Source organism: Tursiops truncatus, chromosome 20 (assembly GCF_011762595.2).
Source record: "Tursiops truncatus isolate mTurTru1 chromosome 20, mTurTru1.mat.Y, whole genome shotgun sequence".
NCBI lineage: Eukaryota > Metazoa > Chordata > Mammalia > Artiodactyla > Delphinidae > Tursiops > Tursiops truncatus.
In genome coordinates, this window is record NC_047053.1 from 16,950,342 (window position 1) to 16,976,375 (window position 26,034).

The 26,034-nt window shown below is 37.1% G+C and overlaps 1 protein-coding gene across 14 annotated transcripts in view; it reads left to right on the forward strand.

The window, feature by feature from the left end:
- Positions 1-26,034, forward strand: part of NF1 (neurofibromin 1) — a 251,357-nt gene that overhangs the window by 201,054 nt on the left and 24,269 nt on the right. For all 14 annotated transcript variants that reach the window (XR_012328474.1, XR_012328475.1, XR_012328476.1 and 11 more), the window contains 13 exons: positions 2,086-2,518; positions 3,105-3,445; positions 5,849-6,051; positions 15,057-15,250; positions 16,640-16,780; positions 16,936-17,215; positions 17,697-17,911; positions 18,150-18,211; positions 18,355-18,469; positions 19,003-19,104; positions 20,355-20,495; positions 23,480-23,606; positions 25,368-25,499. Coding sequence is in view for 11 of the 14 variants with exons in the window: in XM_073797288.1 (XP_073653389.1) it covers positions 2,086-2,518; positions 3,105-3,445; positions 5,849-6,051; positions 15,057-15,250; positions 16,640-16,780; positions 16,936-17,215; positions 17,697-17,911; positions 18,150-18,211; positions 18,355-18,469; positions 19,003-19,104; positions 20,355-20,495; positions 23,480-23,606; positions 25,368-25,499 (2,486 nt within the window). In the remaining 3 variants the exon portion in view is untranslated. The remainder of the gene's footprint in view (positions 1-2,085; positions 2,519-3,104; positions 3,446-5,848; positions 6,052-15,056; positions 15,251-16,639; positions 16,781-16,935; positions 17,216-17,696; positions 17,912-18,149; positions 18,212-18,354; positions 18,470-19,002; positions 19,105-20,354; positions 20,496-23,479; positions 23,607-25,367; positions 25,500-26,034) is intronic.

Sequence of the window (26,034 nt, forward strand, 5' to 3'; positions counted from 1 at the left end):
TATCTGATACACTTAGATTATAAGGGACAGAAGATGCTTTTGTGTGGTTTAGTGTATATACACACACACACACACACTCCCCTAGAATGTCCTGTCATCACTTCATATTCAGTCTAAAATGGACTTCATTTTTCCCCCTAAGTGGCTGCCCCTCATGATCTCTGTTTTTGTTCATGGTAGCAACATTCTTTGTAATGACAGAGCCTTGGTATACAGCAAGTCCTTTTAATTCAAGTCCTTTCTTTCAGCGCTGATCAGACCTTGGATCATGTCGGTCCTTTCTTCATATTTCTGAGTCAGTTTCTTCTTTCATTGTCACTTATTTTCACCGTAACCCTAGTATTTTAGATGCTTATTAAACCATACCTAGACTACTACAACATCTTTTTTTACTAGCCCCGACTCCTTCATATATGTTGTATATATCACTTTCTGTGATCATAACACCCCTTTCTTTTAAAAAATGTGGTTGAATAACTCCCTAACACCTACAGCAGCAATTCAGAAATGTTTGTGCACATAAATATCAGATGAGAAGATTGTTTCAAAACAATGAAAATTCCCAGGCTTCACTGCATAAATTCGTATATAGTAGGTCTGGGCTGGGACAGGAAACTGCATTTTTATCAAGCACCACAGTTGATTCTGATGCTGGTGCTTCACAGAACATCCTCTGAGAAATGCCAGGCTCCTAGGAGAAAACCTGAGCCCCTTAGTTGAACAGTTCTGGTCCATTCACAATTTAGCTATTCTGTATTTTTCCATCTTTATCTCTTAAAACTTCTCTACGTGAATCTTCCATTCTAGCTAAACTAGCTGATGCTTACCTCAACACATCTGGTCACCTATTTTTCTCCTTTCCCTCTCCCCATGAGGCCTGCCCATCCCTCTTCCTGTTGAGTTTGAAATTCCTCCTGCCCGCTTCAGCATCTTTTATGTAGTTTTCACTGGTTACCCAGTTTGTGTTGATTTCTCCACTCCTTTGAACTTAACAAAAGTATTTTTCTCTGCAATTTCTTTGACAAGTGATTACATACTACCTCATATCTTTTCTTTGTTCTTGAAATATTTTTCTTTTATTTTAAAATCATTTGACTTGTCATAGTTTTGTCTTATTTTCTCCCAGTAAGACTTAAAACTCTTAGGAAAGGATGTTTATCTTAGCCTACTTCGTAGTACCACCTGAGTCATCAAGTATAGAACACTGGTGGTTTTGATTTGAAATTCCCGTACTGTAATTTGTGGGCTTTCTGATGGTCCTTATTTTGCCTCCTCACGTTGATTAGCATTCTTTTGAGTGTAAGCAACATATGACCTAATACAGCTTAATCAAAAAGTGGAATTTATTGGCTCACACAACTGAGTAGCACAGGGATAAATGTGATCCCAGGAGAGGGGCTTTATCTAGGACTCAGATGAAATGGCCAGGGCCCCAGTTTCGCTCTTCATTTCTCTGCTCCATTTCTTCAGTTTTTAGACAGGCTCTTCCTTCATATCTCAAGATATGAGCTAACAGCTGCCAGAGCTATATGGTCCCTCATTTATAAACATCAGGAAAGAAAAAGTTCTCGATTCCCAACGGTTTAAGCTGAAGTCTTTGAATTGGGCCTCTTTGGCCCTGGTTGTTCTGCTTTGAGTCATGTGATCATTGTTGAACCATCCTCTCTGGTCACGGTGGGATAAAGGAATTGACTATAAGTCATTCAGTTTACTCCAGGACTCCAAGTAGGTCATTCCCACCCAGACTGTTCACCTGGGAACTTGGATGGGCCTAGAAGCAACCAACCAAAGTCCATTGACTTCCTCCTTGCTTGACTATGGTGGGCAGGTTTGTGGTTGTTATTGTTGCTCAAAGTTACTGATCTGGGGATTTGTCTCTTCCATTTTACTTCAGCCTTACTTCTCAGTGTCTGAAGAACAAGTGATTTAAAAAATGGATTCAGACTTTGTGTAATTGTTTAATATTATAGTTAGTTTTCTCTAGAAAACTAGTCAGAATATAAGGGAATAAAGTAGATTAGTAGCATCTGTATATCCATTCAGAACTTTGTTAATGATCTGTGTACTTTTTTTCATCTTCCTTAGGTTCAAAACTGGTCAAATCAATGGCGATTTGCTGATATACCACGTCTTACTTACTTTAAAGCCATATTATGCAAAGCCATATGAAATTGTAGTGGACCTTACCCATACTGGGCCTAGCAATCGCTTTAAAACAGACTTTCTCTCCAAGTGGTTTGTTGTTTTTCCTGGCTTTGCTTATGATAATGTCTCTGCAGTCTATATCTATAACTGTAACTCCTGGGTCAGGGAATACACCAAGTATCACGAGCGGCTGCTGACTGGCCTCAAAGGCAGCAAAAGACTCATTTTCATAGACTGTCCTGGGAAACTGGCCGAGCACATTGAGCATGAACAACAGAAACTACCTGCTGCCACCTTGGCTTTAGAAGAGGACCTGAAGGTATTCCACAATGCTCTCAAGCTAGCTCACAAAGACACCAAGGTTTCTATTAAAGTAAGTTTCACTCCCTGTTAGGTAAGTGATTCATTGCCTTTCTTGACTAACCTGACTATATACTGGACTCCCCAGGGTCCCGGTAGTAATGTATCAAACGTAAAGTCCAGATGGAGGAAAACCAAGCTTTCTGTATCTTCATGGAGGTCCTGCAGAAAACTGGAGAGGTGTACCCTTAATAATATTCCAGGTTGGACTGGAGGCAGGAGAGTGTTGTAGAATGGGCAGTTTGCTGTGTATGCGTCTTACAGTAGGAATATGTGAACAGTGGAAAATTACCTATTGAGAGTTCTTCTGATTATTACATGCTTTTTGCAGAGTAAGGAAGGTGAACCTTCAAGATAAAACCTGTAATTATCCATAGGATTCTTGACCTTTTAAAAAATAACTTTTTTCTGCTGTTTTCAGTCACTTTTGACAGCATTTATGACAATAATTATTGAACCTATTTGAATACATAATGGTGGTAACTCTTCTTTAAATGGTTAACATGGTATTTTGTTTGGTTGGTTTTCGAAACCTCTCAGAATTCTACGTAATGAAATTTAATTCTTTTCCGCTCTACCCTCTTGCTACCATTTTTCAGGTTGGTTCTACTGCTGTTCAAGTAACCTCAGCAGAGCGAACAAAAGTCCTGGGGCAGTCAGTCTTTCTAAATGATATCTATTATGCTTCGGAAATTGAAGAGATCTGCCTAGTGGATGAGAACCAGTTCACCTTAACTATTGCAAACCAGGGCACACCACTGACCTTCATGCACCAAGAGTGTGAAGCCATTGTTCAGTCTATCATTCACATCCGGACACGTTGGGAGCTGTCGCAGCCCGACTCCATCCCCCAGCACACCAAGATTCGCCCAAAAGATGTCCCTGGGACACTGCTCAATATCGCGTTACTTAATTTAGGCAGTTCAGACCCTAGTTTACGGTAGGTTTATAAAAAACTCATTTCAATCTTATTCAAGGTTTGTTGGTTTTAAAATGAGACCAATTAATAAACTTTTAAAGCAGCTTCTACCTTAATACTGTAAATTGGCAGGTATTCTATATTGGTTAACCAGTATGACCTCATCCAGTTTGCATGAACTGTGGAATTGTGAATAGGGTGATTCACACTAAACCAATGTATGTTCTTTCAACTTGCAGCTGAAACATACAGCATAGCAGTTTTGGTGGGGGTTTTTCTGTTCGTTTGGTTTTTTTTAAAAAAAAAGTCTTTTTTTTTCCCTAAAAGTCTATTTCTAAATTAAGTTTCTCCTTTTCTGAGTTCTCTAAATTTTTCCCATGTTCAAAAGTACATCACTATTAAGTTTCCTCGCAGTCAAATTAGATTATCATTGTTTGAAAAGGAGGGCTTATAACTTTAGCATTTTAACTGAAAGAAAAAAAAAAAAAGAAAAGAAAAGGAGGGCTTAATGTTCAGTAACTCAGTAAGGTAGCATAGTTTCCACCTGTGTAACTTTAACAAAATTCTTGAAAGAAAGCTTAAGACAAATACAGATGTCAGATGAGCAGAGTATAATTGGTTCTGGTTAGGCTTAGTAATCAAAACATGAATGAGGAAAGGGCAGGGCCTGTGGAGTCAGTAGATTAGGTTTAAATCTAGATCTGCTTCTCTGTATGACTTTGGGCAAGGTACTGAAGTTCTCTGAGCTCTAGTTGCCTCATTTTTAAAATAAAGGTAACGTTGCCTTCCTCATAAACCTACAAAGGTTTAATAAATGTGTGGTAGTGTAGTATAGCATCTAGCAGATAGTTCGTGCTCAGCAAAGATTATTTCCTCCCAACTTGCACCCACCCTTTCCTCTCTCTGCCATCGTCTCTTTGCACCACTTCCCTCTTCTGCCCCTCTCTTTTTCATGTTAAGATAATTTTTTGTTCCAGGTACCTTGGGACTGTCAAGTTTTTACAGATATAAATTCTTAGCTTCAGAAAATCTTCCCTTGGGTATAATATAACCCAGGTTTATTAATGGGCTTTTTAGAATTCCAAATTCTCCCTTATTTGAGAGGAAAAAAAAAAATCAGCAAGATTTCTTTACCTGGATGGGCCTCATGGGGTTCATGAACTCCCACAAAATATACACAAAACTTCACGTATGCTTAGCTTTCATTATCTCAGAGGAGTCTGTGACACCTACTCCCAGTTTGAGGAATCCCAGTTCTTTGTAGCTGTTGAAATATACAGAGTGAAAGTCACTGTCAAAATAGTATCACTCAGAATTCCTAGGAGTTTGCAAAAGATAAACTTAGAAACAATAATATTAATATTTCCATTTTAGGAAAATGGAACTATAAGTCTGTCTTGAATTTCTAATTCAAAATTCCTTATAGAAGAATGCTAGCAAACTTCCAAAAATTATTAGCTTGAATGAACCTCTATTCTCTTGTGAAATAAAGCGAGCTGACAGCTTCTGCTTTTTGCTGAAGCATGTTGTCGCAGAGAAAAAGCCTTGAGGCAAACTTATAATTTCAGTGGCTTTTTCCCCCCATATGGTTGTTGCATAAATATATTAGCATGATGAAAGTTCAGAGGTAAGGAAAACCTGAAATTTACTGAGCAAACCATTTCTTTTGTGGATAGGGGAGAAAAATCCATCTAAAAATTGAGTTTTTTGAGCTGTTTCCTAAGTTGTTTAAGTGTATATTTAGACATTTATAAGGGAGCTTTTAGTTCTCATGGAACCTGGATATATATTATGGTTTGGGTTTTGTTTTTTTTTTTTAATTTAGTGCTTATGTATAATAGTAGGAATTCATAAAAGAAAAAAATGGCAGGGGGGACTTAATTATATTTAAAAAATGTTTGACCTCTAGTTTGTATTATAACTTGTAGGACGCCTAGAAAGAAATTCAGTAGATGCTGATGAAAGATTTTAACAATCTAATTTGATGAGGGCCATCTTATTTCTCATTATCCCAGTTTTAACTGGATCTAGTGGGAGCGGGAGCCACAATTTGAGTTTTGGCCTCACTGAAAATATGATATGCCTTATTCTGACTTTCTTTATATTGATCCACCTTAAGACCATAAAATTCTCATATCTTACATCCCAATGACATGTCTTCTAGAAAGGCCTTATATTCGCTGTCTCGGGAGCCTCACAGTTCTCTTCTGGTTATGTGAAGATTTCCCTTTTAAAAAAATCCCTAAATGATAAAGGGGTATTTTGGGTTTACCATAGAATCACAAAATCTTATCTCTAATTGATCATAAAATTTAAAAATAGTTGATCTATGCTTGGTAATAGAATCGTAAGTTGTATGTTATGAAAAAATTTTGGAATTATAAGAATAAGTTTTAAAACAACTTAATTTGTGTTTTCTCCTAGGTCAGCTGCCTATAATCTTCTGTGTGCCTTAACTTGTACCTTTAATTTAAAAATCGAGGGCCAGTTACTAGAGACATCAGGTTTATGTATCCCAGCCAACAACACCCTATTTATTGTCTCTATTAGCAAGACACTGGCAGCCAATGAGCCACACCTCACCTTAGAATTTTTGGAAGAGTGTATTTCTGGATTTAGCAAATCTAGTAAGTAATGATAATTTTCTTTGATACTAACAATGATTCTAAGAAGATTCAGAGACAACCGTTTCATTTCAGAATTTGCCAGTGAAATCTTTAGTATAGTTCCACTTCTTTACTTCTGTTTTTTCATCTGACTGAAGAAACTTCATGGTAGACCACATTGAGAAATCCACCAAAATTCTGGCAATACAAGCAAGGTGGCAAGATTTTGATACCATCTATGTCTCTGGGCAACTTACAAAGCATTTTTCATACTATCTCAGTTTAATTAGCTTTAGTATTTCTCTTCTTAGCAGGTTATTCCCAATGAGTAAAGTATCCACTTCCTTGACTTTAGGGAAGTAGCCATTTCCTCTTTTCTTCAGGTTGACTTTGAACTGTGATTTTATTGTTCATGTACACTTCATGGAGAATGCAGTGGCACAAAATACAGAGTCCAGAGTCAACTCCTGACTTGGCTTTGATAAGTGTCATAAATTTAACATCTACTCTTTATGTCTGTCTGTCTTCAGATCCTATAGTAGTATAAATGTTATTCTTCTCCCAACTTATTTCCTGACATTTTCTTTTTTTTTAAATTTATCAATGTCATGAATAATGTTTTATAGTTTTTTTAAAATTATTTATTTATTTGTTTGTTTATTTATTTTTGGCTACGTTGGGTCTTCGCTGCTGCATGCAGGCTTTCTCTAGTTGCAGCGAGCAGGGACTACTCTTCTTTGCAGTCCATGGGCTTCTCACTGTGGTGGCTTGTCTTGTTACAGAGCACAGGCTCTAGGCACGTGGGCTTCAGTAGTTGTGGCACGCGAGCTAGGTAGTCATGGCCCACAGGCTCTAGAGTGCAGGCTCAGTAGTTGTGGCACAAGGGCTTAGTTGCTCCGCAGCATGTGGGATCTTCCCGGACCAGGGCTCGAACACGTGTCTCCTGCATTCAGGTGGATTCTTAACCACTGCGCTACCAGGGAAGTCCCTCCTGACGTTTTCTTCCCTTCCCTTTCTCTCTCCATAATACATAAAACTTTTTTTTATGCATTCAAACACATTTCTTGATTTTTCTGTATTAAGTAATTGAAAGCTTTGAAAATTCCGTGAGACCAGATCACTATATATTTTTACAGTTAAGAGATGTAAGAATATAACCCTAAAAAGAAAATCTGTAAGACTGACAAAACAAGAAAAGTATAAAGCCTTATTGAAACATATTAATATGAAAAAAAAGATTTGAGTGAATGGACACAGGTATTGTGTTCCTGGATGAACAGTTCTTCCCAGATTATTACAATATCAATGTAATTCCTTTAAAATATCTATGAGATTTGAGGATTAAGAATGAGGTAGAGGGCTTCCCTGGTGGCGCAGTGGTTGAGAGTCCGCCTGCCAATGCAGGGGACACAGGTTCGTGCCCCGGTCCGGGAAGATCCCACATGCCGCGGAGCGGCTGGGCCTGTGAGCCATGGCCACTGAGGCTGCGCGTCCGGAGCCTGTGCTCCGCAATGGGAGAGGCCACAACACTGAGAGGCCTGCATACCGCAAAAAAAAAAAAAGAGGGAGGTAGAACTTTAAATGATTGTACATTTCACTAGAAAGTACAATAGCTAAGAAAATATTGAAAGGAAAGAAAACTGAGAGGGGCTTGAATTAACAAATATGTTAACACATAACAACAGTGCAATAATTTAAATGGGTGTTCAAAAATCAGCAGTCACATCACTTTAAGAGAAACAGATTGATAAAGAAGTATCACAAACTAATAGAAGAAAGAGTAAATCATTTAAGAAATGAGGCTGGGAAATGAATTAAGTTGGGTCTTCATCTTAATGCCAAACCACAAGATGCCAAAATAAGTTCTAACTATCAACATATTTAAGAGTTGAGAGGAAACTTGCACAAGCCTCTTAGATAGCCTCATCCACCAGAGCGCAGACAGCAGAAGCAAGAAGAACTACAGTCCTGCAGCCTGTAGAACAAAAACCACATTCACAGAAAGATAGACAAGATGAAAAGGCAGAGGGCTATGTACCAGATGAAGGAACAAGATAAAACCCCAGAGAAACAACTAAATGGAGTGGAGATAGGCAACCTTCCAGAAAAAGAATTCAGAATAATGATAGTGAAGATGATCCAGGACCTCGGAAAAAGAATGGAGGCAAAGATCGAGCAGATGCAAGAAATGTTTAACAAAGACCTAGAAGAATTAAAGAACAAACAAACAGAAATGAACAATACAATAACTGAAATAAAAAATACACTAGAAGGAATCAATAGCAGAATAACTGTGGCAGAAGAACGGATAAGTGACCTGGAAGACAGAATGGTGGAATTCACTGCTGTGGAACAGAAAAAAGAAAAAAGAATGAAAAGAAATGAAGATAGTCTAAGAGACCTCTGGGACAACATTAAACACAACAACATTCACGTTATAGGGGTCCCAGAAGGAGAAGAGAGAGAGAAAGGACCTGAGAAAATATTTGAAGAGATTATAGTTGAAAACTTCCCTAGCATGGGAAAGGAAATAGCCACCCAGGTTCAGGAAGCGCAGAGAGCCCCATACAGGATAAACCCAAGGAGAAACACGCCGAGACACATAGTAATCAAATTGGCAAAAATTAAAAACAAAGAAAAATTACTGAAAGGGAAAAATGACAAATAACATACAAGGGAACTCCCATAAGGTTAACAGCTGATTTCTCAGCAGAAAGTCTACAAGCCACAAGGGAGTGGCATGACATATTTAAAGCGATGAAAGGGAAGAATCTACAACCAAGATTACTCTACATGGCAAGGATCTCATTCAGCTTCAATGGAGAAATCAAAAGCTTTACAGACAAGCAAAAGCTAAGAGAATTCAGCACCACCAAACCAGCACCACCAAACAACAAATGCTAAAGGAACTTCTCTAAGTGGGAAACATGAGAAGAAATGAACCTACAAAAACAAACCCAAAACAATTAAGAAAATGGTCATAGGAACATACGTGTCGATAATTACCTTAAACGTGAATGAATTAAATGCTCCAACCAAAAGACAGGCTTGCTGAATGGATACAAAAACAAGACCCATATATATGCTGTCTACAAGAGACCCACTTCAGACCTAGGGACACATACAGACTGAAAGTGAGAAGATGGAAAAAGATATTCCATGCAAATGGAAATCAAAAGAAAGCTGGAGTAGCAATACTCATATCAGACAAAATAGACTTTAAAATGAAGAATGTTACAAGAGACAAGGAAGGACACTACATAATGATCAAGGGATCAATCCAGGAAGAAGATATGGCAATTATAAATATATATGCACCCAACATAGGAGCACCTCAATACATAAGGCAACTGCTAACAGCTTTTATAAAAGAGGAAATCGACAGTAACACAGTAATAGTGGGGGACTTTAACACCTCATTTACACCAATCGACAGATCGTCCAAAATGAAAATAAATAAGGAAACAGAAGCTTTAAATGACACAATAGACCAGATAGATTTAATTGATATTTATAGGACATTCCATCCAAAAACGGCAGATTACACTTTCTTCTCAAGTGCGCATGGAACATTCTCCAGGATAGATCACATCTTGGGTCACAAATCAAGCCTCAGTAAATTTAAGAAAACTGAAATCATATCAAGCATCTTTTCTGACCACAATGACATGAGATTAGAAATCAGTTACAGGGAAAAAAACGTAAACACAAACAATATGTTACTACATAACCAAGAGATCACTGAAGAAATCAAAGAGGAAATCAAAAGATACTTAGAGACAAATGACAATGAAAACATGACAATCCAAAACCTATGGGATGCAGCAAAAGCAGTTCTAAGAGGGAAGTTTATAGCAATACAAGCCTACCTCAAGAAACAAGAAAAATCTCAAATAAACAATCTAACCTTACACCTAAAGGAACTAGAGAAAGAAGAACAAACAAAACCCAAAGTTAGCAGAAGGAAAGAAATCATAAAGATCAGAGCAGAAATAAGTGTAATAGAAACAAAGAAAACTATAGGAAATATCAATAAAACTAAAAGCTGGTTCTTTGAGAAGATAAACAAAATTGATAAACCATTAGCCAGACTATCAAGAAAAGGAGGGAGAGGACTCAAATCAATAAAATTAGAAATAAAGGAGAAGTTACAACAGACACTCCAGAAATACAAAGCATCCTAAGAGACTACTACAAGCAACTCTATGCCAATAAAATGTACAACCTGGAAGAAATGGACAAATTCTTAGAAAGGTATAACCTTCCAAGACTGAACCAGGAAGAAATAATGAACAGATCAATCACAAATAATGAAATTGAAACTGTGATTAAAAATCTTCCAACAAACAAAAGTCCAGGACCAGATGGCTTCACAGGTGAATTCTATCAAACATTTAGAGAAGAGCTAACACTCTTCCTTCTCAGACTCTTACAAAAAATTGCAGAGGAAGGAACACTCTCAAATTCATTCTATGAGGCCATCATCACCCTGATACCAAAACCAGAAAAAGATACCACAGAAAAAGAAAATTACAGACCAATATCACTGATGAATATGGATGCAAAAATCCTCAGCAAAATAGTAGCAAACAGAATCCAACAACACATTAAAAGGATCATACACCACGATCAAGTGGGATTTATCCCAGGGATGCAAGGATTCTTCAGTATACGCAAATCAATCAATGTGATACACCATATTAACAAATTGAAGAATAAAAACTATGTGATCATCTCAATAGATGCAGAAAAAGCATTCAACAAAATTCAATGCCCATTTATGATAAAAACTCTCCAGAAAGTGGGCATAGAGGGAACCTACCTCAACATAATAAAGGCCATATACGACAAACCCACAGCAAACATCATTCTCAGTGGTGAAAAACTGAAAACATTTCTTCTAAGCTCGGGAACAAGACAATGTTGTCCACTCTCACCACTATTATTCAGCATAATTTTGGAAGTCCTAGCCATGGCAATCAGAGAAGAAGAAGAAATAAAAGGAATACAGATTGGAAAAGAAGAAGTAAAACTGTCACTGCAGATGGCATGATACTATACATAGAGAATCCTAAAGATGCCACCAGAAAACTACTAGAGCTAATCAATGAATTTGGTAAAGTGGGAGGATACAAAATTAATGCACAGAAATCTCTTGCATTCCTATACACTAATGATGAAAAATCTGAAAGAGAAATTAAGGAAACACTCCCATTTACCACTGCAACAAAAAGAATAAAATACCTAGGAATAAACCTTCCTACGGAGACAAAAGACCTGTATGCAGAAAACTATAAGACACTGATGAAAGAAATTAAAGATGATACAAACATATGGAGAGATATACCATGTTCTTGGATGGGAAGAATCAACATTGTGAACATGACTATACTACACAAAGCAATCTACAGATTCAATCCCTATCAAATTACCAGTGATATCTTTTACAGAACTAGAACAAAAAATCTTAAAATTTGTATGGAGACACAAAAGACCCCGAATAGCCAAAGCAGTCTTGAGGGGAAAAAATGGAGCTGGAGGAATCAGACCCCCTGACTTCAGACTATACTACAAAGCTACAGTAATCAAGACAATATGGTACTGGCACAAAAACAGAAATATAGATCAATGGAACAGGATAGAAAGCCCAGAGATAAACCCAGGCACCTATGGTCAACTAATCTATGACAAAGGAGGCAAGGATATACAATGGAAAAAAGACAGTCTCTTCAGTAAGTGGTGCTGGGAAAACTGGACAGCTACATGTAAAAGAATGAAATTAGAACACTCCCTAACACGATACACAAAAACTCAAAATGGATTAGAGACTTAAATGTTAAGACCAGACACTATAAAACTCTTAGAGGAAAACTTAGGAAGAGCACTCTTTGACCTAAATCACAGCAAGATCTTTTTTGATCCACTTCCTAGAATAATGGAAATAAAAACAAAAATAAACAAATGAGACCTAACGAAACTTAAAACCTTTTACAAAACAAAGGAAACTACAAACAAGATGAAATGACAACCCACAGAATGGGAGAAAATATTTGCAAACAAATCAACGGACAAAGGATTAATCTCCAAAATATATAAACAGCTCATGCAGCTCAGTATTAAAAAAACAACAACCCAATCCAAAAATGGGCAGAAGAGCTAAACAGACATTTCTCCAAAGAAGACATACAGATGGCCAAGAAGCACATGAAAAGCTGCTCAACATCACTAATTATTAGAGAAATGCAAATCAAAACTACAGTGAAGTATCACGTCACACCGGTTAGAATGGGCATCATCAGAAAATCTACAAACACAAATGCTGGAGAGGGTGTGGAGAAAAGGAAACCCTCTTGCACTGTTGGTGGGAATGTAAATTGATACAGCCACTATGGAGAACAGTATGGAGGTTCCTTAAAAAACTACAAATAGAACTATGATACAACCCAGCAATCCCACTACTGGACATATACCCAGAGAAAAGCATAATTCAAAAAGACACATGCACCCCAGTGTTCATTGCAGCCACATTTACAATAGCCAGGTCATGGAAGCAACCTAAATGCCCATCGACAGATGAATGGATAAAGAAGATGTGGTACATATATACAATGGAATATTACTCGGCCATAAAAAGGAACAAAATTGGGTCGTTTTTAGAGACGTGGTTGGACCTAGAGACTGTTATACAGAGTGAAGTAAGTCAGAAAGAGAAAAACAAATATTGTATATTAATGCATATATGTGGAACCTAGAAAAATGGTACAGATGAACTGGTTTGCAGGGCAGAAATTGAGACACAGATGTAGAGAACAAACGTATGGACACCAAGGGGGGAAAGCAGTGGGGGGAGGGTGGGTGGTGGTGTGATGAATTGGGAGATTGGGATTGATATATATACACTAATATTTATAAAATGGATAACTAATAAGAACCTGCTGTATAAAAAAATAAAATTCAAAAAAAAGAATATAAAAACTGGGACCATTTAAAAAAGAAAAGGAAGAATAATATCTAGTTGCTTTGTGAGTAAGGACTTACGAAGCAAAAAAGTACAGATGGAAACAAAGGAAATGGTGAACAGTTTTTACCATGTAAAACTTCAAAATCTCTAATTAAAAAAAAAAAAAAGTAAAAGGTAGATTAAAAAAAAAACTTAAGTATGCTTGCAACAGATATGAGAAAAGCGTAATATCTTTATCATGAAAAATTCTTACAGATTAATAAGAAAAATGGATCAACAGTAACATGCTGGTCATACTAAGAAAGAATATGTTTTTAAGAGTTCACTAATAAATTCAAAGAAGTTCAAACTGAAAGAATAGTAAGATAATATATTCAACTATCAAATTGGCAAAGATATTTTTTTAAAAATTCGGTGTCGATGTCTTTGGAATTGTGAACAGGCAGCTTTTCTAGAAAGCAGTTTTGACATGGATATCAATAACCTTATGGATGTTTATAGCTTTTGGAATCATAATTCCACTTTTTAGAATTTATCCTAAGGAATTAATATTCGTATGTTTATCATAGCATTATTTTTTATTTAGGTTTTTTTAATTCAGGTATATCTTATCAATAAAGTGCCGAAATTTTAAAGGAACAGCTTGATTAAGTTTTACATGTGCATACACCACAAAACCATCTCCCAGGTCAAGATACAGGACATTTCCAGCATCCGGAAGGCTCCTCTCAGTCAGTACCTGTCCTCACCAAGAGTAACCAGTATTATGACCTCTGTTGCCATAGATTTATTTTGAACTTCACATAACATTATTTATAATAGCAAAAAATTGAAACAGTCTAAAAGTAGATAATGAAGAACTGACTACTTTGTTGGATCTCCATATGATGAAATAATATGAAGCCATTTTTGGTATGGAATTTCAGTTTGGGAAGATGAAAAAGTTCTGGAGATGGATGGTGGCGATGGTTGCACAGCAGTGTGAATGCACTTAATGCCACTGAACTGTACACCTTAAAATGGCAGATTTTATGTTATGTATATTTTAACATAATTAAAAAATGTTTTGGGTGCTCTAGGTGAAGTTATATAGAGGAATTTTTGCATTATTTTTGTATCTTTTTGTAAGTCTGAAGTTATTTCAAAATAAAAAGTCATAAAATGTCTTTGGAGAATTTTTAATGTTGAGTAAATCTCAGTATAGTATATAGTGAAAAAAATATTTAGATCATACTAGATATATAGCGTTAACCCTAATTTTTTGTGGAGGAGTTGTGATGGGTTATGTGTGTGTATACACACACGTGAATATACATTATCTTTGCATAGATTTGAAAGCCTATGGAGAGATCAAGTGATACACCAATATATTGATATCGGTTTCATTATTGTGGTGATACTTTCCTTTTACCAAACTTCCTGTGATTACCCACATATTCCTTTTACAATTAGAATAAAGCAAGAAAAATTTTAACTAGAAGTTATTGAAAGGGAGAAAAATAAGGACTTCCCTGGTGGTGCAGTGGTTAAGAATCCATCTGCCAATGCACGGGACACTGGTTTGAGCCCTGATCTGGGAAGATCCCACATGCCGCGGAGCAGCTAAGCCTGTGCGCCACAACTACTGAGCCCACGTGCCACAACTACTGAGGCCCGTGCGCCTAGAGCCCGTGCTCCACAACAAGAGAAGCCACCGCAATGAGAAGCCCACGCACCGCAACCAAGAGTAGCCCCTGCTCGCCACAACCAGAGAAAAGCCCGCGCACAGCAACGAAGACCCAACACAGCCCAAAAAAATAAAATAAATTTATTTTTTTTTAAATGGGAGAAAAATAAAACTTTTCAAAAATTGGCTTAATGACTTTGAAGATTACTTTCTTTAAGGGTTGTTCTCTTTCTTCATCTCTGTCTTCAGTCATATATTTGCCAAGTCTCTTTTCTCCAGGTCTGATTCTAGGTAATGGTCTTTATCTTTTACCGTTTTTCCCCCAATCTTTTATTTTAAAATAATTGTTGATGTAATTTTCATGGACCGTCTGTGCTAATAGTGTATTTTTTTCCCCAGGTATTGAATTGAAACACCTTTGTTTGGAATACATGACTCCGTGGCTGTCAAATCTAGTACGTTTTTGTAAGCACAATGATGATGCCAAAAGACAAAGAGTTACTGCGATTCTTGATAAGCTGATAACAATGACTATAAACGAGAAGCAGATGTATCCATCTATTCAAGCAAAAATATGGGGGAGCCTTGGGCAGGTATTGAGTTTGCTCAAATATTTATCTAGTACCTCCTTGGTGGAGATACTTATCTGATACCCACGTTGTACAAAGCACTAAGCTAGGGATATAGCTGTATAAAAGACAGTCCCCTCTTTCAAAAAGCATGCAGACACCCACCTAATTCTTGATCTGCTTCAGAATTGTTCAAGTCTAATGCATGTCTCAGAGCCAGAGAAGCACTAATTATTTTAGCACTCTCCTCCATGGCATAATTACAGTCATCCCACAGAATTCTCAGTGTGTAGAACCCACAGGTGCTGAGGGCCAACTGTACTATGCCATTTTTTATGTAAGGGACTCGAGCATCCCAGGAATTTGGTATCTGCAGGGAGTCCTGGAACTAATCTCCAAGGATACCAAGGGATGGCCGCATGTAGAATTTAACTGTAAAAATCTGATGTTGTTTTTAATAAATAGTGCATTAGAGTGGATTCTAGTACCCTATATACCATAGGTGTCAGTAAATGTTTGCTAATGAGGTTATTTGGGCCACCTGCTCTCACTTATAGTACCAGCATAAGAATGCCAATATTAAAATAGTATAATGTAACTATTTTTTATCTGACAAGATTTATGCTACCATTTCTTCAAGATAATCATTGAAGGAGGCGATACCCTTACTCAATGCTGTGAATCCTCCAAATAATTTTAAATGACCTTGGAGCCATTTTTGTAGCTCTACAAAACATCTCAGTACTTGATGTCATTCCTGTATTTTAAAATAATTGTACTTTATGCTGCTCGTACATACTGTCTTAGAAGAGAACAGAGGTGCTTTAAGAGTGAGTGAAAATAGGACTTCCCTGGTGGCGCAGTGGTTAAGAATCCGCCTGCCAATGCAGGGGACACGGGTTCGATCCCTGGTCTGGGAAGATCCCACATGCCGTGGAGCAGCTAAGCCTGTGCACCACAACTACTGAGCCTGCGCACCTAGATGCTGTGCTCCACAACAAGAGAAGCCACCGCAATGAGAAGCCCGCACACTGCAACGAAGAGTGGCCCCCGCTCACCGCAACTAGAGAAAGCCTGCCCGTGCGCAGCAGCGAAGACCCAACACAGCCAGATAAATTAATTAATTAAATAAAATAGTAAAAAAAAAAAAAAGAGTGAAAATAATATATGTAGAGATTTTAAATTTTTGAATGCCAGTCTCTGAAGGAATTGAGGGAATATTCTCATCCTTTCCTGGATATTTTATGATAAATTATATTTATTGACAGGTCTCTAAATAAAGTCTAGTATTTTGGAGGCCTCAGGTAACATAGAATTTTCATGTTGATTGGGCTACTCCTTGAACTATTTTTAAGTTAAAAATTAAGTTGGCAGAATGGCTAAAACATAAGTTATCTTTCCCTCTTCCACTAGATTACAGACCTCCTTGATGTTGTCCTAGACAGTTTCATCAAAACCAGTGCAACGGGTGGCTTGGGATCAATAAAAGCTGAGGTGATGGCAGATACTGCTGTAGCTTTGGCTTCTGGAAATGTGAAATTGGTTTCAAGCAAGGTAATCCCTTTTCCTTTGCCTTCTGGGCTATGGCTTGATGTGTCTATTTTTATTATCAGGAGATCTTTTGTTTTATAACGAGTCATTTTAAACTGAAATTTTTTGTAATAAAACTTTTTAACTCCCATGTTTTTTAAAATTCTGCTTCTTTATAGGTTATTGGAAGGATGTGCAAAATAATTGACAAGACATGCTTGTCTCCAACTCCTACTTTAGAGCAACATCTTATGTGGGACGATATTGCTATTCTAGCCCGCTACATGCTGATGCTGTCCTTCAACAATTCCCTGGATGTGGCAGCTCATCTCCCCTACCTCTTCCACGTCGTTACTTTCTTAGTAGCCACAGGGCCACTCTCCCTTAGAGCTTCCACACATGGATTGGTCATTAATATCATTCACTCTCTGTGTACTTGTTCTCAGCTTCATTTTAGTGGTAAGTTCCAGGAAAGCCATTTGTGTTTCACCAGTTCCTTTCTCCATTTTACACCACTTGACTGGCATAGATTACCTTATTATTTATTACGGTCCCTTAATACCAAGCTGCTTAATCAAGCCTATGTTAATGATATGAAATATAATCAAATCAAAAAGAAAAAGAATGAATTACTTGCATTCCATCTCAAGCCATGGCGAAGATACTCTGTGCACGTTTGTCATGTAGACTCTAGTAGTTACCACATAAGCTAAAGGCTCAGCACTGGTTGACAGTGTTGCTTTACTAGCACAAATTTGTACATAAAGGGAGTTAAGTAATGAGCATTAAGCTCACGCATCCAGAGGGTTGGTTTAGGGCGCACTGTTATGTAATTTTGATATGATATTCAAATTATCTAAATTCAAAATGAAACATGGCACTTTAGAATTAAAAAAATAGCATCTTTAAAGTCTTTACTTGTTCCTTTTTTCTTTTACAGAAGAGACCAAGCAAGTTTTGAGACTCAGTTTGACAGAGTTCTCATTACCCAAATTTTACCTGCTGTTTGGCATTAGCAAAGTCAAGTCAGCTGCTGTCATTGCCTTCCGCTCCAGCTACCGGGACAGGTCATTCTCTCCTGGCTCCTATGAGAGGGAGACTTTTGCTTTGACATCCTTGGAAACAGTCACAGAAGCTTTGTTGGAGATCATGGAGGTATAGAAGGCAAAATGATAAGAAACTAAGCTCATTTTTAAAAATCCAGTGGTACTGTATAGAAGAAATACTGGTTTATTCTGCTGTTTTGCACTTAATGCTTAAATAAAAACACACCCATGGAATGTGTTTATTGGTAATATATATGTCACTTGTTTAGTGCCATTATAATAAACATTTTTTAATGTTTCTATAAACATTTATATACATAAATATATTCGGAGTATCTTTTTTTTAGGCATGTATGAGAGATATTCCAACATGCAAGTGGCTGGACCAGTGGACAGAACTAGCTCAAAGGTATGTCCCAAATAAATTTAAGTTGCAAAAGTACGTGTACTGTTGAAACGATAGATACTATTGCATAATCAATATTTTAATTAATTATTTAATACATATAAACACAGAGGTTTTCATAAGCTCTTCGGATCTTTAACTTGCAGATTTGCGTTCCAGTATAATCCATCCCTGCAACCAAGAGCCCTTGTTGTCTTCGGCTGTATCAGCAAACGGGTGTCTCATGGACAGATAAAGCAGATTATCCGCATCCTCAGCAAGGTACCTCCCCCTCTCCTCCCAGCTGTTGGTTGCTCCCAGGTTGTAAAGTATATCTTGAATTTTTCTAAGGGACATTTAAATTTGAATTTCATAAAATATCTTGTATGTTGCTTATTGAATCTTTAAAAAATGGGTTTTGATTATTTTTTTATTGTAATTCTTTGAAGTGAAGAAACCTCTCTCTAGAGAACATATCTTAAAAAGAAAATTAAGTATTTCTTTTGGTAGAAGATACTCTTAATATTTTATTATAAGCATTTAACTAGATGGTAAGACTAGCCTTATATAAAATTGTATAATTTGTAATTACCTATAATAATGCCTGATTTCTTATATTAGAATATAATATAGAAATATTTTAAAATAAGAACCCAAATGTGCTTTGAGCTAGCTACCAAAACCACCATAGCACTGGAAATAATTCTCACACTTATTAAATAAGGAATTGTTCCTGAAATAATTCTGAGATTCAGTTTAGGAGTTAATGTTTTATTTCAATGAAAGTAAAATAAAGAATTGTGTTTCCCTAAAAGGCGCTTGAGAGTTGCTTAAAAGGACCTGATACTTACAACAGTCAAGTTCTGATAGAAGCTACAGTAATAGCACTAACCAAGTTACAACCACTTCTTAATAAGGTAATTACTGTGTAGAAAATGAGTGCATTCATTTTGGGTATCAGTGTTAAATGTTATTTTCTTTCAGAATTCAGAAAATAAGATGGATTGAGAAGTTACAAAGAAAGATATAGTTAAAGTAGAACTTCCTGCCTTAAGATTTAGTTGTTTGAAGTATTTACGTTAGAGGAAGAATAAGTATGGGCAGTACGTTCTCAAATGCCTGTGTGTTGTCTCATCAGTGCTAAAGGACAGATGGGTATATATTCTTAATTCTTTTATCCAGTAAGTAATAATTGGGCATCTGCTATGTGCCAAGTACTGTTTTAGGTACTAGAGATATACAACTGAACAAAGCCAATAAAATGATCCGCCTTCGTGGAACTTTCATTCTAGGGTGAATGTGGAAGTTGAGGAGTGGCTAGATAATAAACAAAGTAATTAAAATGCATAATATATTAATTGGTGACCATTATCGTGAAGAAATGTAAAGCTGGGTAAAGTATACCTGATAATCAAAAGTTTGGGTGCTAAATGAAGGTAATGTTTAAAAGGAGTAAGATGATACTAGCCACTGTTTTAGGGTGGTCTGAGATCATCTCAGCTTTGTGACCTCAAGCAGATCATTTAACATCTGGACATCATGTTTCCACATTGATAAAATGAGTAAAATGGACTAGATGATGGCGTAGTATTATCTTCCAACTCTGAAGTTGTATTCTGTGAATTGAGTACAAAGATATGCCAGATTTCAGAGAGATTACTGAGAAATAAATACTTGTATATTCCTGGTGTTGAGTTATATGTTCTACAAACATTCTAATCCTAACGTATACAAAATGGTTCTCTCGTCTTCACTGTGAGGGTGAAGGTCATTCTGGCGGTCGTGTGCACAGTGGATTGGAGCAGGGAGAAACTGGAGGCAGAAAGAATCTGCATTTAGAATAAAGAAGGTTGGCATGGCACAGTGTTATTAGCAATAAACAGGCACAAAAGGGACTACTTTGGAAGCATCAACAAAACTTGGTGACCAGGTTTTAGAATCCAAGAATACGGAGCAATCAAAGGAGATGCCAAGGTTCTCAGCCTGGTAACAGTGTCTTTAGTTACACACGTGGAATAGAAGAAGAACTTACTGATATATTTACCTTATCCAGAAGAGAAAACATGCATAATTTGTGGGATAACATGATCTGTTTTGTACTGCAGTGTGTTTTGATGAGGCTGCTTGTGGTTCATCTTGCTAACCTGTAGTGCGTCTCCCTTGCCAGGACTCCCCTCTGCATAAAGCCCTCTTTTGGGTAGCTGTGGCCGTGCTGCAGCTCGATGAAGTCAACTTGTATTCAGCAGGCACCGCACTTCTGGAACAAAACCTGCACACCTTAGACAGTCTCCGGATATTCAATGACAAGGTGAATAAGCTTCCACTTGGTATTCCTAAATGCCAAGCACATTAGAGCTCCTCCCTCTTTTCTTGTTGTTATCTTTTAAAATCAGAAGAGGTCCATAACTTAAATATGAATTTCTGTAATGCAACTTATTATGAGTATAGTTCCTTACCAGCTCATAAAAACTGCTTAAACTTTGCATGTTTTTAATATAAAAATAGCAGAAAACAGTATTTGCTCAATATTAGTAAACAGAATAGGTATAAAAATAGTAATAATAATAGCTACCATGCTAGGCCCTATGCTGTCCAATGCACTGTACACTCAGTTGTAATTTCATAACCCAAAGGTAAAGGTTAGCCTTCCCCACCCCCATTTCACTTCACAAAGAAATAATCTGAAAATTAGCTTACTTTTATTGAATTATGGTACTTAATGGAAAATAGGTATAATTAGAAGCAGATAAGGAATTTGGAGAGTCTAAAGGAAGCTTTTGGATACTTAATTGTACTAGTTTTTTGTTTGCTTAATCCCACTTTAAAACATACCATCACCACCCCTCTTAACATTTATCAGCCTTGATTGAGGTTGGATTTTGGTTCACAGAGGATAGTGGAAGGAATATAACAGTAAGAAATTGTATTCCTTTTGTCTTTGGAGAAAAAAAATGGGACGAGTCTAGGAGAAAAGAGAGGAATTTTAAGATAGATGTGTGTATATAACAAGAGATGTGCTTGAAGTTAAATTAACAGAGCTTGTGGGTAGAAAGAAACAGAACCAGAGCATGGTTTTAAGTGTGAAGGTACCTCATCTAAAAATTATTTGTTCAGTCTTATGTAGACCCAGAACAGCTGGGGCTCTGGGAAGTATGGAAACAAAATTATAGAGGTAGAAGCTACCTTGAAGTTTATCAGTCAGACCTCCATTTTACAAGATAGAAAAGAACAAAGAAGTCAAGTAACTTGTTCGTGTTTGTACATCTGATGTGGGACTAGAACCTCTCTTTCCTAATCCCCATTGCCGTTTTCTGGGGTGGTCTTGGGACAGTGGTGGTCAGAGAGATAGCTAGCTACTGGCCATTTCTGTGAATATAAGAATAGTCGTAAGTGAAGTGTTTGTCTAGGAATATCTGCCTTGGCATTTTCATTGCCAGAATAGCCCATTAGCAGAAGCTAATATTGCCTCCAGTGCCCCAGGATACTAGGAATCAGAGATAATAAAGCCTGTTAAAAGTCACCAGAATGAACGATGAATAAGGTCTGAGAATCTGTTGTATAACCTGGTGACTGTAGTTGATAACACTGTAGTGTATAATTGAAATTTGCTAAGAGAATAGAACTTAAATGTTCTCACCAAAAAGGGGGATGGGATATGAATATGTGAGGTGATGGATGTGTTTATTAACTTAATGCGGGGAATCCTTTCACAACATGTATGTGAAAGGGTATATATTCATCGTTCAAATCATCACATTGCACACTTTAAATATCTTACAATTTTATTTGTCAGTTATACCTCAATAAAGCTGAAAATATATATATAAATTGAACATATAGTAGGTTAATACTTTATGTAATATTTATGATATTCTGCAATTTGCTTTTTTATTTAACAACATAAAGTGAACATCTTTCTAAGCATGTATATATGCACACACACATAAATGTGTGTGTATATATATACATTTGTATGTGTGTGTATAATTCTTTCTCATGGCTGCAGAGTATTTTACAGTATGCATGAAGCACAGTTTATTCAACCATTTGCCCATTAATGAACATTTGATTTGTTTGTCATCTTTTCTATTATAAAAAATGCTCGAAACATCTCTCTACACTTATTTTATAGACTCATGCTTTTCTTTCTTTGAGATAGAAATCTAGACAGACCTGAACATGACCCTAAATACCTTCAGTTTTTGCTTTAAAAAAATCTCTGTGCATAAGGAAATCACAGGGCTTCTTTTTTTAAAAATGCAAATTCCCGGTCCTTATCACCTCTCATGATTCTGAGATGGAACCCAGTACTTTCCACCTTTAAACAAGCATCATCAGTGACTTTAAAGCAGGTATTCCTGGTACCACACTTTAGGAAACATTGACGTATGTGCACTGCCATATGTAAAACCGATAGCTGGTGGGAACCTGCTGTATAGTGCAGGGACCTCAGCTCCGTGCTCTGTTTCAACATAGATGGGTGGGGTGGGGGTGGGGGTGGGGAGGTCCAAGAGGGAGGGGATATATGTATACATATAGCTGATTCACTTCCTTGTACAGCAGAAACTAAAACACTGTAAAGCAACTATACCCCAATTTTTAAAAAATCTTAATTTAGAGGTCAAGTTACACAGTATTTTTGAGTTTCAACTTCCTTGTTTTCCCACACTAGAATGTCACATCCACGAGGGCGAGTAGTTTTTGTCTGTTTAGTTCACTGACTTACTTGCAGAGCCTAGAACCATGCCTGGCACATCAAAACATATAATGAGTATTTGATAAGTAAAAGAATGAATGAATGAATCTGTCAATCTGTAAAGTAGAGCTAATACCTATTACATAGAGTTGCTTTAAGGTTTCAATACAATAATGTATCTAACACTTTATACAGCAGGCGCTCAGTAAATATGAACTCTCTTCATCCTGTTGAATTTCCAGTCATCGTAGTACACGAAGTGCCAGCTGCAGTTCAGTGCGTCGTCTTATTGAAAATAACAATAATTTTAGTTTTTAAAAAGTCACCAGGATATGAACTGACAGTCACTGACTCTGCATTGTAAATCAAAGCTGCTTTATCTTCCATCACCTTATTATTTGTATGCTTAACTATCTTGCACGAATTTATTTGCAGTACCTTAAATGTTCTGTGGTTTTCTGTAGTCACCTGAAAATAATTTCTCTCAACCTGAAAGGAGTATTTACCTTGTCACAGCTGTTGAACACAAACAAAAACCAATAAGTGATCCTTCCTGTGTGGACCCCGTCAACCATCTCATGATTATTTTTTAATAGAGTCCAGAGGAAGTATTCATGGCGATCCGGAATCCCCTGGAATGGCACTGCAAACAAATGGATCATTTTGTTGGACTCAATTTCAACTCTAACTTTAACTTCGCACTGGTTGGACACCTCTTAAAAGGTAGAGAGGCCTTAGGTCAGAATATTTTTATGAAATGGTGTTGAGAAGCCAGAAGTAACTGAAATGATTGAGTGCTTGAAATAATTTGGCCCGTGTGTCTCACTTGAAATGCAAGTGTATGTCTTACTGAGTTATGTTTTGTTCAGTATATATTTCAATAGAGCCTAATTTCCACATCACATATCAAATTTCCTTTAAAAAGCAAAGGAGTTGATTCTTATAAAATTTCTAAGTACTTTCTGATAGCCGTTTTATCAATTAATGCTACTTATTGATAAGTATCTTTTTGATTATCAAAATAAGATAGACTGCAAATCAATAAATGTTATTTGAGTAACTCATGTTAGAAAATGTTATGTTAGAGATTTGACCACAGATTTTCTTAACTTGTTACTAATTTACTGTTGATCAGTCCGATTATCACATACCATAGACCCTCACCCTTCTGGTGCCCCATCCTCCCACCTCCGCATTTCTGTACTGCTTACAGCAGCGACCTCCAGCTCCTCCTCAGAGCCAGCTTGTTCACTCCCTCACCTGACTTTACTCCCTACTGGTGACTTCGCTGAGTGTTAGTTTTGGTTTATCAATGTGGGGCAGTCATGACCCAAGACTGCAGTTAACAGGAACAGCAAATGGGGTGAGTCAGAAGCAAAAACAGTGTAAAGTATGGCCTGGGATAAGGAGCCGGCATGAGTTGCTGGCTTCAGATTTGGCCAAAATTAGAGACTCAAACTAGAGCTTGAATCTGCAGTTTTGTATCAATTTAAATGATTGTTAAGCTTGAGGGATCATAGAGGTTCCTCCAGTTTTTAAGCAAATATATATATATACACCTACCATTGTGAATGTATACATTTGATTTCACCACCTTATGAAATTTCTGCAAAAAATATTGACAGTTTTAATCTCTAAAGTGAATAGGCATTGCTCAAAAGATATTACATTTACTACAGGATACCAAGAAGATGGATTGCAACTAGGCTGATAAAATGCTTGTTTATTCTGTATTTCTAAAAGAATACCAAATAATTTCAATGTACAAATCCCCTATTTTAAATGGAGTAGCATTAGTGATTAAAAGTTGTCCAGAGATCAAGCTTACCCTCTAATCAACCGGATTCTTTGGGCTCTGAGAGCTTATACTCCCTATATCATAAGGCTTTTTTCTTTAATTAAAAAAAAAATTTAAGGGCTTCCCTGGTGGCGCAGTGGTTGAGAGTCCGCCTGCCGATGCAGGGGACACGGGTTCGTGCCCCGGTCTGGGAGGATCCCACATGCCGCGGAGCGGCTGGGCCTTGAGCCATGGCCGCTGAGCCTGCGCGTCCGGAGCCCGTGCTCCGCAACGGGAGAGGCCACAACAGTGAGAGGCCCGCGTACGGCAAAAAAAAAAAAAAAATTTAAGTGATAGAACCCTGTTTTCAAAGCATATCTTAAGGCAAACTATACTAAATAGGTTTTTAAAAATTCCTTGTGCTGCTTTAGGGAATAGAAGATCTGAAAACACCATCATCTTCTAATTTTCCTCTCCCTGAGGTACCTTTGAGTTCCAGGGAACATTATTCTATTCTATACATTTTTGGTGCTTAATCCTATATGTAATTAATTAACTATTAACATATGTATATATTTTACCTTCCCAAATGGCTATTCCCCTTACATACTTCCTTTCCTTGCAAAGTTGCTAGTCACAGAATAAGAATTCAACAGATACTTGTTGAAAGAATGAATTAACTTCTTGTTTGTTTGTTTTTTTTGTAGGATACAGGCATCCTTCACCTGCCATTGTTGCAAGAACAGTCAGAATTTTGCATACACTACTAACTCTGGTTAATAAACATAGAAATTGTGACAAATTTGAGGTGAATACACAGAGCGTGGCTTACTTGGCAGGTAAAAACACAAAGTAGACAAAATTAATCTTACCACAGTTATATCTAAGGACCATGAAAAAGGTACAGACACCTCTGGGTCCTTCCGCTGGTTGCTTGGCAGGGTAAAGAGCTCACAGTTCAGTCCTGTGGTGTTGGTCAAAATTTGGAAAGTTTTGCCAAAACATTTTTCCTTATAAAAGAATTTGCATTAATATGTGAAATGTGTTCCCTTAGTCATCTTTGGTTCAAGGCACCACGTGGCTCCCTGTTGTCTGTCATAAAATCTAAAAGCCTCAGCCTAGCATCCTGGGCCCTTAAGCAGCCCTCCTGATTCTGTCCTCTTTCTCCAATTTCATAGGCCTCATTTTTTATTACCTCTCCAAATGGATGGGCTATTTTAAGCTAATCTACTTGCCATCTCCTCGAAGTGCCTTTATGCTTCTTTAATATTCATTTCTGATGCCCTTTGTTTTACCTAGACTGTCTGCCCATCCCCACCATTCCATTATACCATCCCTATCTGCTCTTACCTGATTTGTGATTCTCCTCTCAAC